At 35.6% G+C, this 12,687-nt stretch overlaps 1 protein-coding gene across 1 annotated transcript in view; it reads right to left on the reverse strand.

Annotated features, from left to right (window-relative positions):
• The window catches only part of LOC105819053 (cytochrome P450 20A1), a 47,055-nt gene that overhangs the window by 25,441 nt on the left and 8,927 nt on the right, over positions 1-12,687 (reverse strand). The window contains 2 exon segments of the mRNA XM_012655215.1: positions 159-326; positions 10,976-11,118. Of these exon segments, the coding sequence (XP_012510669.1) occupies positions 159-326; positions 10,976-11,118 (311 nt within the window).

Consider the following 12,687-nt stretch of genomic DNA (forward strand, 5'->3'; position numbering starts at 1 on the left):
AAAAAAAAAAAAAAAAAAGGCAACAATTATTTTGCTTACATTGTTTAGCCAAAAACAAGGAATTTCTATACTATAGAATCTTAAACCTTCTTCTTGATAAGAAGAGTCTGCATTACTCAACTATCCAATGTGAATTTTAAATTCAGCCCTAGACTTACTGTGCCATGATTCTTCTGGAAGCGAATGACTTCCTGGTCATCTTCAAATGTACTACCCATTACCATTTGTGTAACAGACTTCATAGCAAAACCAAGCATATGCTGGCTGAGGGGTACATGCTGGTGCTCTGGGTAGGAGAGCCATTTGTCTAATAATTCTTCTGAAAGCTGAAAGAGAACAGGAAACCACAATGATTTACTATTTCCTCTTACTAAATCTTAGAAAACTTTAGCAAGTAGATTCATTTCACGGCGTACACAGCTCAAGTCTGTAACCAAAGTAAGCATTCAGGTATATACTCATCTGTCAGACTAACACTGGCTCCATCTATAATTGCATCCTCAATGGTTCAGGTTCAGCTTCTGTCAAAGGGCTGATATATAAAATAAAACAGAGCTACCACCAAAATAATAAAACCAGAAAATATAAATTAAAAACTCAAAGACAGAACAACCTTAAACTAATAGAAATTGAGATCAGAAACTTAGTATCTAATTAAAAATATTATTTAATAAAAGTTTGCCACAGGGAGCCTGTGATATAGTTAACAATAAATATATGAATATACAAATGTCCTAAACATGCCCCAGTGACAGAGTCTCTGATAGACTCTCAGGGTCTCTGTGTCATTCCTTCACTCACCGAATATTTATTAATCCCTAATAGAATAAAAACAGTGTGTAGTAAAGAGATCACAAGCTTTGGTTTCATTTATTGGTATACAGGAATACTACTGATTTGCATACAGTGATTTTGTATCCTTAAGACTTTGCTGAATTTCTTTACCAATTCCAGGAGTCTCTGGGTGGAATCGTTGGGGTTTTCTAGATATAAGATCATATAATCAGCAAAAAGCAATAGTTTGACCTCCTCTTTCCCAATTAGGATACTCTTAATTTCTTTCTCTTGCCTGATCACTCTGGCTAGGACTTCCAGCATTATGTTGAATAGAAGTGATGACAATGAGCACCCTTGTCTTGTTCCAGTTCTTTGTAGGAATGCTTTCGGCTTTTCCCCATTCAGTATGATGTTGGCTGTGGGTTTGTCATAAACGGTTTTTGTAATTTTGAAATATGTTCCTTCTATGCCTACTTTGTTGAGAGTTTTTATCATGAAAGGTGCTGAATTTTGTCAAATGCTTTTTCTGTATCTATTGAGATGATCATATGATCTTTGTTATTGCTTATGTTTATGTGGTGAATCACATGTATCAATTTATGTATGTTGAACCATCTCTGCATCCCTGAGATGAAGCCCACTTGCTCATGGCGGATTATTTTTTTGATATGCTGTTGAATTTGGTTTGCTAGTATTTAATTGAGGATTTCTGCATCTCTACTCACAAGAGATATTGGTCTATAGTTCTCTTTTTTTGTAGTATCCTTTCCTGGCTTTAGTATCGAGGCGATACTGGTTTTGTAGAATGAGTTGGGGAAGAGTCCCTCCTTCTCAATGTTATGGAATAATTTCTGCAGTATGGGTACCAACTCTTCTTTGTAGGTCTGATAATATTGGGCTGTGAATCCATCTGGTCTGGGGCTTTTTTTTGTTGGAAGATATTTATTGCTGCTTCAATCTTGTTGTTTGTTGTTGGTCTGTTCAGGAATTCTATTTCTTCCTTATTGAGTCTTGAGAGATTGTGTGATTCCAGGAATTTGTCCATTTCCTCTACGTTTTCAAGTTTACGTGCAAAGAGATTTTCATAGTATTCACAGATGATATTTTGTATTTCTGTGGTATCAGTTCTAATATCTCCTTTTTCATTTCTGATTGAGCTTATTAGGGTCCTTTCTCTTCTATTCCTGGTTAATCTAGCAAGAGGTTTATCGATTTTGTTTATCTTTTCAAAGAACCAACTTTTTATTTTGTTGATCTTCTGTATTATGTTGGAAAAACTCTTCTAGATATCAGCCGAGGCAAAGAATTTATGAAGAAAACCCCAATGGCAATCACAGCAACAACAAAAATAAACAGGACCTGATTAAATTAAAAAGCTTCTGCACAGCTAAAGAAATAATCAACAGAGCAAACAGACAACGTACAGAATGGGAGGAAATATTTGCAGGCTATACATCCGATAAAGGACTAATAACCAGAATCTACAAAGAACTCAAGCAAATCAGCAAGAAAAAAATCAAACAACCCCATTGAAAAGTGGACAAAAACATGAACAAAAACATCTTTTTCAAAAGATGGACAAATGACCAATAAACATAGGAAAAAATGCCCAATGTCACTAAGCATCAGGGAAATGCAAATTAAAACCACAGTGAGGTATCTATCACCTTACCCCTACTAGAATGGCTTTTATTAAAGTCCAAAAGTAATAGATGCTGGCGTGGATACAGAGAGAAAGGAACACTTCTACACTGTTGGTGGGACTGAAAATTAGTACAACCCCTATGGAAAACAGTATGGATATACCTCAAAGAACTAGGAGTAGACCTGCCATTTGATACAGCAATCCCTCTACTGGGTATTTACCCAAAGGAAAAGAAGTCATTTTATCAAAAAGACACCTGACTCAAATATTTATTGCAGTACAAGTCACAAGTGCAAAGATATGGAATCAACCCAAGTGTGCATAAATTCATGAGTGGATTAACAAAATGTGGTATATATATACCATGGAATACTACTCAGCCACGAAGAAGGATGACTTAATGCCTTTTCCAACAATTAGAATGGAACTGGAGACCATTATCCTAAGTGAAGTATCTAAAGAATGGAAAAACTATTAAATTGGAACTAACCCTTTGAGCACACATGTGCATAGAGGGAAGTAAAACTTAACAGAAATCAAGCAGGAAGGAGGGGGGATAACCTACTTAATGGGTACAACAAACAGTATCTGGATGAGGATGAGCGATAACCTACTTAACAGGTACAATGAATAGTATCTGGGTGACAGGCATACTTATAACCATGACTCAAGCATTATAAAAGTGATCCATACCAAAAATATTTGTACCCCCGTAATACTTTGAAATTAAAGAAAAACCACACACATTTATTAAGTTTGCTGTCTTACATGGGCGTGGTTTGTGGCACCCCAAAACAATTAAAATAGTAGCATCAGTGATCACAGAACACCATAACAGATATAATAATAATGGAAAAGTGGGATGTATTACAAGAATTACTAAAATGTGACACAGAAACATGAACTGAGTTGGGAAAATGGTGCTGATAGACTTGCTTGATACAGGGTTCCACAAACCTTCAATTTGTAAAAAACTCCATATTTGTGAAGCACAATAAGGCAAAGCTCAATAAAGTGAGGTATGCCTGTATAAAATAAACCCGTAAGATTTTCTTTCCCTAAAGATCAAAGTTTGTTTGCTTTCAGAAAACATTATTTTTCTTAATAAGCATGGGATTTTTGCCTCAAAACAATTCTAGAAAAAGTACATCACTTGTGACCATCTCAGCTGTCTCAGGTTCATGCACAGAAATGGGAAGCCCAGCTGAGTGTCGGTGTTCACCCATTTACATCCTGAACTGCCAGATCTCACCTTCTTCATTAACTCAATCTATTCCTGAATGTCCAATCCTACATGGGCCTTTTAAAGTAGTCAGGCCTAACCCCATGTGACAAAACCACACCCTCTCATTATTGACAGCCTTAGAATGTTGAGCCATTTGTTTGAATTCATTCTAAGTATCACATATCAAGGCTCATTCTTTAGCTCAAACTTTATGTTTAAAGTAGAATTTACTTTAGTATAAAGTGTGCATTCCACTTATTTTATTTATTCATTTAATTTTCACGAACGATTCATCTAATTTCATGAATTTTATGTCTTACCATTAAATACATGTCTTTTTCCCACTGATTTGAAATGCTAGCCATCATACATTGAATTCCCATATGAACTTGGGATTGTTTCAGGATCTATTCCATTGATCTATATATGTGCCACTAAAATAATTCTGAACTTTCACTGTATCTTTATATAATGTTTTCCACTCCTGTTCTCTTTCAAAATTTCCCAGAGGAGAGAATAACTTCCAGAATGGCAGAGTGAGGACCTCAGTGATCTCATTCTCCCTCTAAAACAATGAAAATATTTACAGAACAACTAAAATCAACCATTTCAGAACTTTGGCAATTAATCAAAACCACAGTACACACTGAAAAGTGTCTACCCAACAGAAACAATTGAACCTCAGTAAGACAGTAGGGTTTGTGATGTTTTAACTGAGGGTTATTTCCATCTACCTTCCCTCTTCAGTTCAGTGGCACAACAGCCAAAAGCCAACAGCACTGCAGACAAAAGAGAGACCTGACACCTTCTGGAGCACTGTTAAAAGCACCATCACCATTGGTCACTGAAATGATCACTAAAAATGACAGATTAGGGAATCCTAATACTCCATCCATCCCGAAAAGCAATTCTGACTGCCAGCAAAACTATCAGAATAAACTTCTGAAGAACTATGGAATACTGTCAAAATTTACAACTAGGAAAAGGCTTGGTGAAGAAAGAAATGCTGCTTTGTGGTAAGAGGGCACTGTAAAATTTTAAACAATCTACCTACCATTCCCCACACCCCAGATAGGCAGCAGCTATGAGAGCTAAAGCCCATATTCCTGGTGCAGATTGCTAGGACACAACACAGACATTATTCTCAAAAAATGGTGGTTGTGGGTCTCAACCTATATGACAGATCCCTCAAGGATGAGTTAAAAGGCTTCCCTTTGCTTTTGCCAGGGCTAGGGTGGCTTCCCTGGGCAAAAACATTTAAATGCATAAATACTGGCTATAGAAGCCGGGGACAAAGAATAACACTTAGAACAACACCAGGAACAACAATAGGCAGTCCAAAAAGCCTGGGAAAGAAGAGGTAGGAAGAAGAGATACATGTAGGAATAAGAGCTTCTAAAAGCTTCTGCTTATACCAGGGAATTCAGAAATGCGCATGAAATGCTCAGAAAAGTCCTAAGAAGCCTATCTAGCAAGACTTCAAGTTCTGTACAAGTAAAAAGTGAAACCCAAGGTAGAGTTGTAAAGAGTCTAGAGACAGGTCAAAGGAGGCTCCTAAGACAAAGCCAATCTGCAAACACTGGGAGAGTATCTTTTTTCTTTTTTCCTTCTTTTTTTAGGGGATGGGACCTCGCTATGTTGCCCAGGCTGGAGTGAGGTGGCTATTCACAGGTGTGATCCCACTACTGATCAGCACGGAAGTTTTAACCTGCTCCATTTCTGACCTGGGCCAGTTCATCCCTCCTTAAGCAACTTAGTGGTCCCCCACTCCCAGGAGGTCATCATATTGATGCCAAACTTGGTGTAAACACTGATCAGCATAATGCACTATAGCCCAGAACTCCTGGGCTCACGAGATTCTCCCACCTCTGCCTCCTAAGTGGCTTGGACTGTGAGTGCATGCTACCACATCTGGCTATTTTTTCTTTTTCCTTTTCTTTTTCTTCTTCTTTCTGGCTCCAAGCATTTTAGATAAATCTGTAAAAACAATAGCTGACCACTAAATAACGCAACAGATACTGTGGCAGCACATGACAAAGAATACAGATTTTACAAAAACAGTTGAGAAAAGACACTACACAAGCAAATAATAACAACCCATGATAGGCAGTAACAATGCACCCTAAGGAAGCTGAAGAATCTAATTTCAAGTGCTGCCATATATATATTTAAAATGTTCAGTTTTAAACAAAAGAATCAGGAGGCATGCAAAAAAAGAAAAAAGTATGGCCAATCCACAGGAAAAAAGAAATTGATAGAAACTGTTCATAAGGAAACTCAGACATTGAACTTACTAGAAAGATTTTATTTATTTATTTTTTTTGGAGACAAAGTCTTGCTCTGTTGCCCGAGCTAGAATGCCGTGGCGTCAGCCTACCTCACAACAACCTCAAACTCCTAGGCTTAAGCAATCCTCCTGCCTCAGCCTCCTGAGTAGCTGGGACTACAGGCATGCGGCACCAAGCCCAGCTAATATTTTCTATATATTTTTAGTTGTCCAGCTAATCTCTTTCTATTTTTAGTAGAGACGGGGTATGGCTCTTGCTCAGGCTGGTCTCGAACTCCTGGGCCCAAATGATCCTCCCAACTCGGCCTCCCAGAGTGCTAGGATTATAGGCATGAGCCACAATGCCTGGCCACTAAAAAGACTTTAAATCAACTATCTTAAATATGCTCAAAGAGCTAAAGTAAACCATAGACAAAGAACTGAAGGAGGCCAGGTGCAGTGGTTCACACCTGTATTCCCAGTACTTTGGGAGGCCGAGACAGGAGAATCGCTTGAGGCCCAAAGTTCAAGATCAACCTGGAAAACATGGCAAGACCCTGGCTCTACAAAACATAAAAATAAAAAAATTAGCTGGGTGTGGTGGTGTGTACCTGTAGTCCCAGCCACTTGAGAGGCTGAAGCAGGACGATCACTTGAGCCCAGGAGTTCGAAGTTGCAGTGAACTGTGATCACACCACTGTACTCCAGCTTGAGTGAGTGACAGAGCTAGTCCCCATCTCTTAAAAAAGAAAAAAAAAAAGGAGCTATAGGAAAGCAGGAGAATGATGTCTAAACAAATAAAAAATATCAATAAAAAGATAGAAATTTTAAAAAGAACCACACAAAGAGTCTGGAGTTGAAAACTACAATAACTAAAATGAAAAATTTACTAGAGGGGTTCAACAGTAGATTTGAACAAGCAGAAGAAAGAATCAGTAGACTAATTGGAAGAATAAAGTTGAAATACTCTATCTGATTTCAAGACTTATCATACAGCTATAGTAATCAAGACAGTATGGTATTGACATTATGATAGACAAAGAGATTAAAGGAAAAGAACAAGATCTAAAAATAGACCCAAAAAATATGGCCAGTAGAGTTTTCACAAAAGTTCCAAGGAAATTCAATGGAAAAGGATCATTTTTTAAACAACTGAATAGCCATATTAAAAAAACTGGGTTTTAACTCTAATTTACACCACATATAAAAATTAACTGGAAAAGTATCATAGATCTAAAAGTATGAGCAAAAAAGTATAAAACTTCTAGAGAAAAACATAAGAGAAAATCTTTGACTTTAACACAGAGCACAAACTACTAATGAAAAAACATCAATAAATATTATTTCATCAAAATTTAAAACATGTACTCTTCAAAAGACATTATCTAGAAATGAAAAAGCAAGCACAGACTTGGAGAAAATATCTGCAAAATATATATTTCACAAAGGACTGGCATCTACAATATTTTAAGAAATCTTACAACTCATTAATAACAATCCAATAAAATCAGGGCAAAAGATTTAACATTTCACTAAAGAAGATATATGGATAGGAAATTAGCACATGAAAAGATGTTCAGCCTCATTAGTTATAGGGAAATACAAATTAAAATCACAATGAGACATACTACCCACCTACTAGAATGACTAAAATTAAAAAGACTGACCGTACCAAGCGTTAGTGAGGATGTGAAACAATGGGAACTCTCACAAACTGCTGGTAGGAATGTAAAATGGAACCACTTTCAAAAACAATTTGACAATTCTTAAAAAGTTAAATAAACACCTACTATATGACTTAACCATTCTAGTCCTAGGTATTTACCCAAGAAAAATGAAAGATGTACATACAAAGATTTTTTACATGAATATTCATAGCAGTTTTATTTGTAATGACCAACAGTAAATAATCCAAATTTATATCCACAGGTAAATGTATGAACTGTGGTATATCCGTGTAAGAGAATACTACTTAGTGATAAAAGGAGTGAATTATTGATACATGCAACAATATGGATGAATCTCAAAATAATTATGCTTAGTAAAAGGAGCCAGACAAAAAAGAATACATACTATATGATTCCACCTACATAAAATCCTAGAAAATGCAAACTAATCTCTGGTGACAGAAATCAGATCACTGGGGACTTGTGAATGGTGTTGAGGGGCAGAGGAATGGAATGTAAAGGGGCATGTGGAAGCTTTTGGGGGTGATAGCTGTGTTCACCATCTTGATTTTTGTGATCAAAATTTAAACATGGTGGTTAAAACTTAAGTTAAATACTTTAACAATGATGTGTAGTTTATTGTATGTCAATTATGTCCCAATCAAATTGTTTAAAAAAATGTAAAAGGGAAGGATAATGCTAGTCTTACACAAACTCTTTCAAAACACAGAGAAGGGAGGAATGCTTTCTTTCTCATCTTATGAGGTTAGCATAACCCTGATAACAAAACCTGACAGAAGTACTACAAGAAAAGAAAATTATAGGCCAATTTTCCTTATCAACACAGATGCCAAAATCCTCAACAAGATGTAAACAAATCAAATCTGGCAATATATAAAAATGATAGCATATCACTACCAAGTGAGGCTGATCTCAGGAGTGCAAGGATGATTCAACAATCAAAAATCAATCAGTGTTGTTGGTAGGGATGTGAAGAAATTGGAACCATCATACATTGCTAACGGGAATGTAAAATGGTGCAGCCACTGTGGAAAACAGTGTAGCAGTTCCTCAAAAAGTTAAACATAGAATTATCACACGATTCAGCAATTCCACTTCTAGACATATACCTAAAAGAACTGACAACTGACACTCAAGCAAATACATGTACATGCATGTTCATAACAGCAGTATTCACTATAGAAAATGTAGAAACATCCCAAATGTCCATCGATGGATAAACAGATGAACAAAATATGATATATCTATACAATGGAAAGGGATGAAATTCTGAAACATGCTATAACATACATAAACCCTGAAGAAATTATGCTATTAATAAGTGAAATAAGCCAGACACAAAAAGACAAATATTGTATGATTCCACTAACATGAGGTACTGAGAATAGTCAAATTCATAGAGACAGAAAGTAGAATAGTGGTTACCAGGGGCTGGGTATTGAAGGAAGTTATTGTTTAAAGTAGAGAGAGTTTTAGTTTGGAATGATGAAAAAAGTTTTAGAGATGGATAGTGGTGACAGCTGTGTACAATAATGTCAAGGTAATTAATATTAATAACACTGAATTATACACTTAAAATGGTTAAAATGGCAAATTTTAAGTTATGTATATTTTACCACAATAAATTTTTTTAATTTAAAAAATAAAAAATTGAACATTTTCTTAAAGTAATGAAGTACAGTAGCCCTCCCTTCATCCGTGATTTTGCTTTCTGTGCTTTCAGTTTCCCACGTTTAACCAAGGTCAGAAAATAGGTGAGTACAGTTCAGTAGAATAAGATATTTTGAAAGAGAGACATCACATTCACATAACTTTTATTACATATAATTGTTATATTTTATTATTGTTATTAATCTCTTGCTGTGCCTAATTTATAAATTAAACTTCATCACAGGTGTGTATGTATGGGAAAAAACAATATATTTAGGGTTCAGTACTATCTGTGGTTTTAGACATCCACTGGGGGTCTTGGAATGTATCCTGATGGTAAGGGAGAACTCCTGTATTCATACATGCAACCACAAGGATGAACCTCAAAATGGCATTGTAAGTGAAAGAAACCAGTCACAAAAGACAACATATTGTATGACTCCATTTATATGAAATATTCAGAATAGGTAAATCCATAGACACAGAATGCAAATTGTTGGTTGCCACGGAATAGGAAAATAGGGGAAGAGAGCAACTTGGGTATGGAGCTTCCTTTTGGGGTGATGAAAATGTTTTGGAACAAGATAGTGGTGGTGGTTGCACAACATTATGAACATACCACTGAGTTGTTCACTTTAAAGTGGTTAGTTTTTTGTTATGTGAATTTCAATTAAAAAAAATCAACCAATATGATTCATTATATTAACAGAATAAAGGATAAAAATCATAGAATTTTCTCAATATATGCAGGAAAAACAACTGATAAAATGCCTTCTCATGATTAAAATTCACAGCAAACTAGGAATAGAAAGAAATCTCAGTATAATAGGCATCTACAAAATACCTACAGCTTATATCACACAACAGAGAAAATCATTCATCTGCAGAATTAAACTAAAAGTAATAAAGTATGTTCTTCAGGTATGTCATGGTAGTTCTCCCAAATATGTCTATATCTTAATCTCTGGAACTTGTGAATGTGACCTCAATTGGAAAGAGTTTTTGTAGATGTCAAGGATCTCAAGATGAGATCATCCTGGATTTAGGGTAGGCTCTAAATCCTTTATCTTTATATAAAAGAAAGGCAGAGGGAAACTTGAGACACAGGTACAGACAGTAAAGAGCTATGAAAGAAAGAAAGAGCTAGAAAATAAAGAACAGCAGAATGGAATATAGATAAATAACAAATGAATATTGACTCTACAAAATCAAACTAGAAATGTGAGGGACAAAATGGAGTTAGTAAGGTCTAGCACTGTTGAGTAACTGGTAAAAGTTATCACTAACATTAGGTTATAAGAAGTCAAGAATGCCTACTGTAATCTCTAGGGCAGAGGGTCTCAACTAGGGTGATTTTCCCTCCAAGGGACATTCAGAAATGTCTCTAGACATTTTTGGTCATCACAACTGGGCACATACTGGCATCTAGTATGTAAAAGCCACAGATGCCACTAAATATCCTACCATGTACAGGACAGCCCTCCATGACAAATAATCATCAGCCCAAGTTTGAATACTGCCAACACTCAAAAACCCTGCTCTCTCTATATAAAATACATAACTAATAAGCTTATAGAGAAAAAATAGAATATTCAGAAGATTAAAAATTAGCTTAGAGAGACAGGTAAGAAAAGAGTAGCAAAAATAAGATACACCAATAGTCAAAAATATACATTATCTATAATATATTGTAGAACAGCAGATAAAACTGTTTATCACCTTACCTTTAGCAGGAGAGCAAAATTACTCTGCAGAGAATTAGTCACACCATTTTCATACAATTTTTTCCTCATGTGGTTTTCACTCGCACTACCACCACCAGATTGATACCTTAATAATGACTTTAGCATCGTTTCAAAAGGGTCCACTGAAACAGACAAATTAAATATTTCTATATCAAAGTAGTCACTAAAGGCTGGGCACAGTGGATCATGCCTGTAATCCTAGCACTCTGGGAGGCCGAGGCAGAAGGACCGTTTGAGCTCAGGAGTTCGACACCAGCCTAAGCAAGAGTGAGACCCCTGTCTCTACTAAAAATAGAAAGAAATTAGCTGGACAACTAAAAATATATAGAAAAAATTAGCTGGGCACGGTGGCACATGCCTGTAGTCCCAGCTACTCAGGAGGCTGAGGCAGGAGGATCGCTTGAGCCCAGGAGTTTGAGGTTGCTGTGAGCTAGGCTGATGCCACGGCACTCTAGCTCGGGCAACAGAGTAAGACTCTTGTCTCAAAAAAAAAAAAAAAAGATTACAAGAGATCAGGGAGATAAGAGATTATAGCACAGAAGCATGGCAATTTTTTTCCATAAATCCCTTAATTTTCTTTTCTAAATATGAACAGTTCAAAAGTCAAAGAAAATTGGCAAGAATACAATATCCTGACTGGGAATTCCACTGTAAGTCATTAATACTTGCAAAAATTTTGTACCTACATGACTATAATATCTTTGAATTTTAAAAAAGGCCATTCAACTGATTTTAAAACATAATGGGTAAGTTTTTGTGTAGTTATCAAGTATTATGGTTAAAATATTTGCTGAATTCAAAAATTTCTTTTCTCCTTCATTTTTAAAAGTATTTATTTAATGACTATATTGTTTTCACACGCACACAAAAGATACATTGTCACTGTAAACAATTCAAACAATACAGAAAAATATAAAGAAGAAAGTAAAATTCATCTCACCACACAGAGATACTCACTGTTAACATTTTAGACATTTTTTTTACAGCTGTTATTTCTTATCAGAGAGAAACAGACAAAAATCTGTCAGATTTCACAAAGAACTACATTCCCTTCTTTCAGAGCACTTCTCTCAGTTTATTAGAGTGATAATTTGAATGTTTACATGCTTCCCTCAGTCCCCAATATTAGACTAGAAATTCCACAGGAGCAGAGACCATGTCTGGTTTTACTCATCATTGTGCTCCCCAACAGAGCCATCTTTTCATGCTGTGGAAAGCTTAGTGATTAAAAGCACAATCTTGACTCAGACTGCTTATCTTCAAGTCCCAGCTCATCACTAATTAGCTGTGTGACCCTGGGCAAATGACTTAATCTCTCTATACCTCAGTTTTCCCTTCTGCAAAATAGGAATAACCATAATACCTTCTTTATAAAGTTGCTCTGATGCAGCTTAGAAGCAGTCAAAAACATAAGAAAAAGGAAAAAAAAATAAAACATAAAGTTGTTCTGAGAATTAAATGAACTAATATTTGTAAACAGCTTAGAATAGTGCTAGTATATAATTTCTATGCAAGTATTTCATAAACAAAATAAATCTATATCATCATCTTAAAGCCTGAAAGTATTCATTTATTAGCCACTGATAAATATTTAAGTTGTTTCAAATTTTGATTTTAAATAATGATAATATAAATCTTTTTACGGTTATGAGATTATCAACTTAGGGATAAATTCTGTAAGATATTATTGC

Source organism: Propithecus coquereli, unplaced genomic scaffold (genome assembly GCF_000956105.1).
Source record: "Propithecus coquereli isolate 6110/MARCELLA unplaced genomic scaffold, Pcoq_1.0 Scaffold113, whole genome shotgun sequence".
Classification (NCBI taxonomy): domain Eukaryota; kingdom Metazoa; phylum Chordata; class Mammalia; order Primates; family Indriidae; genus Propithecus; species Propithecus coquereli.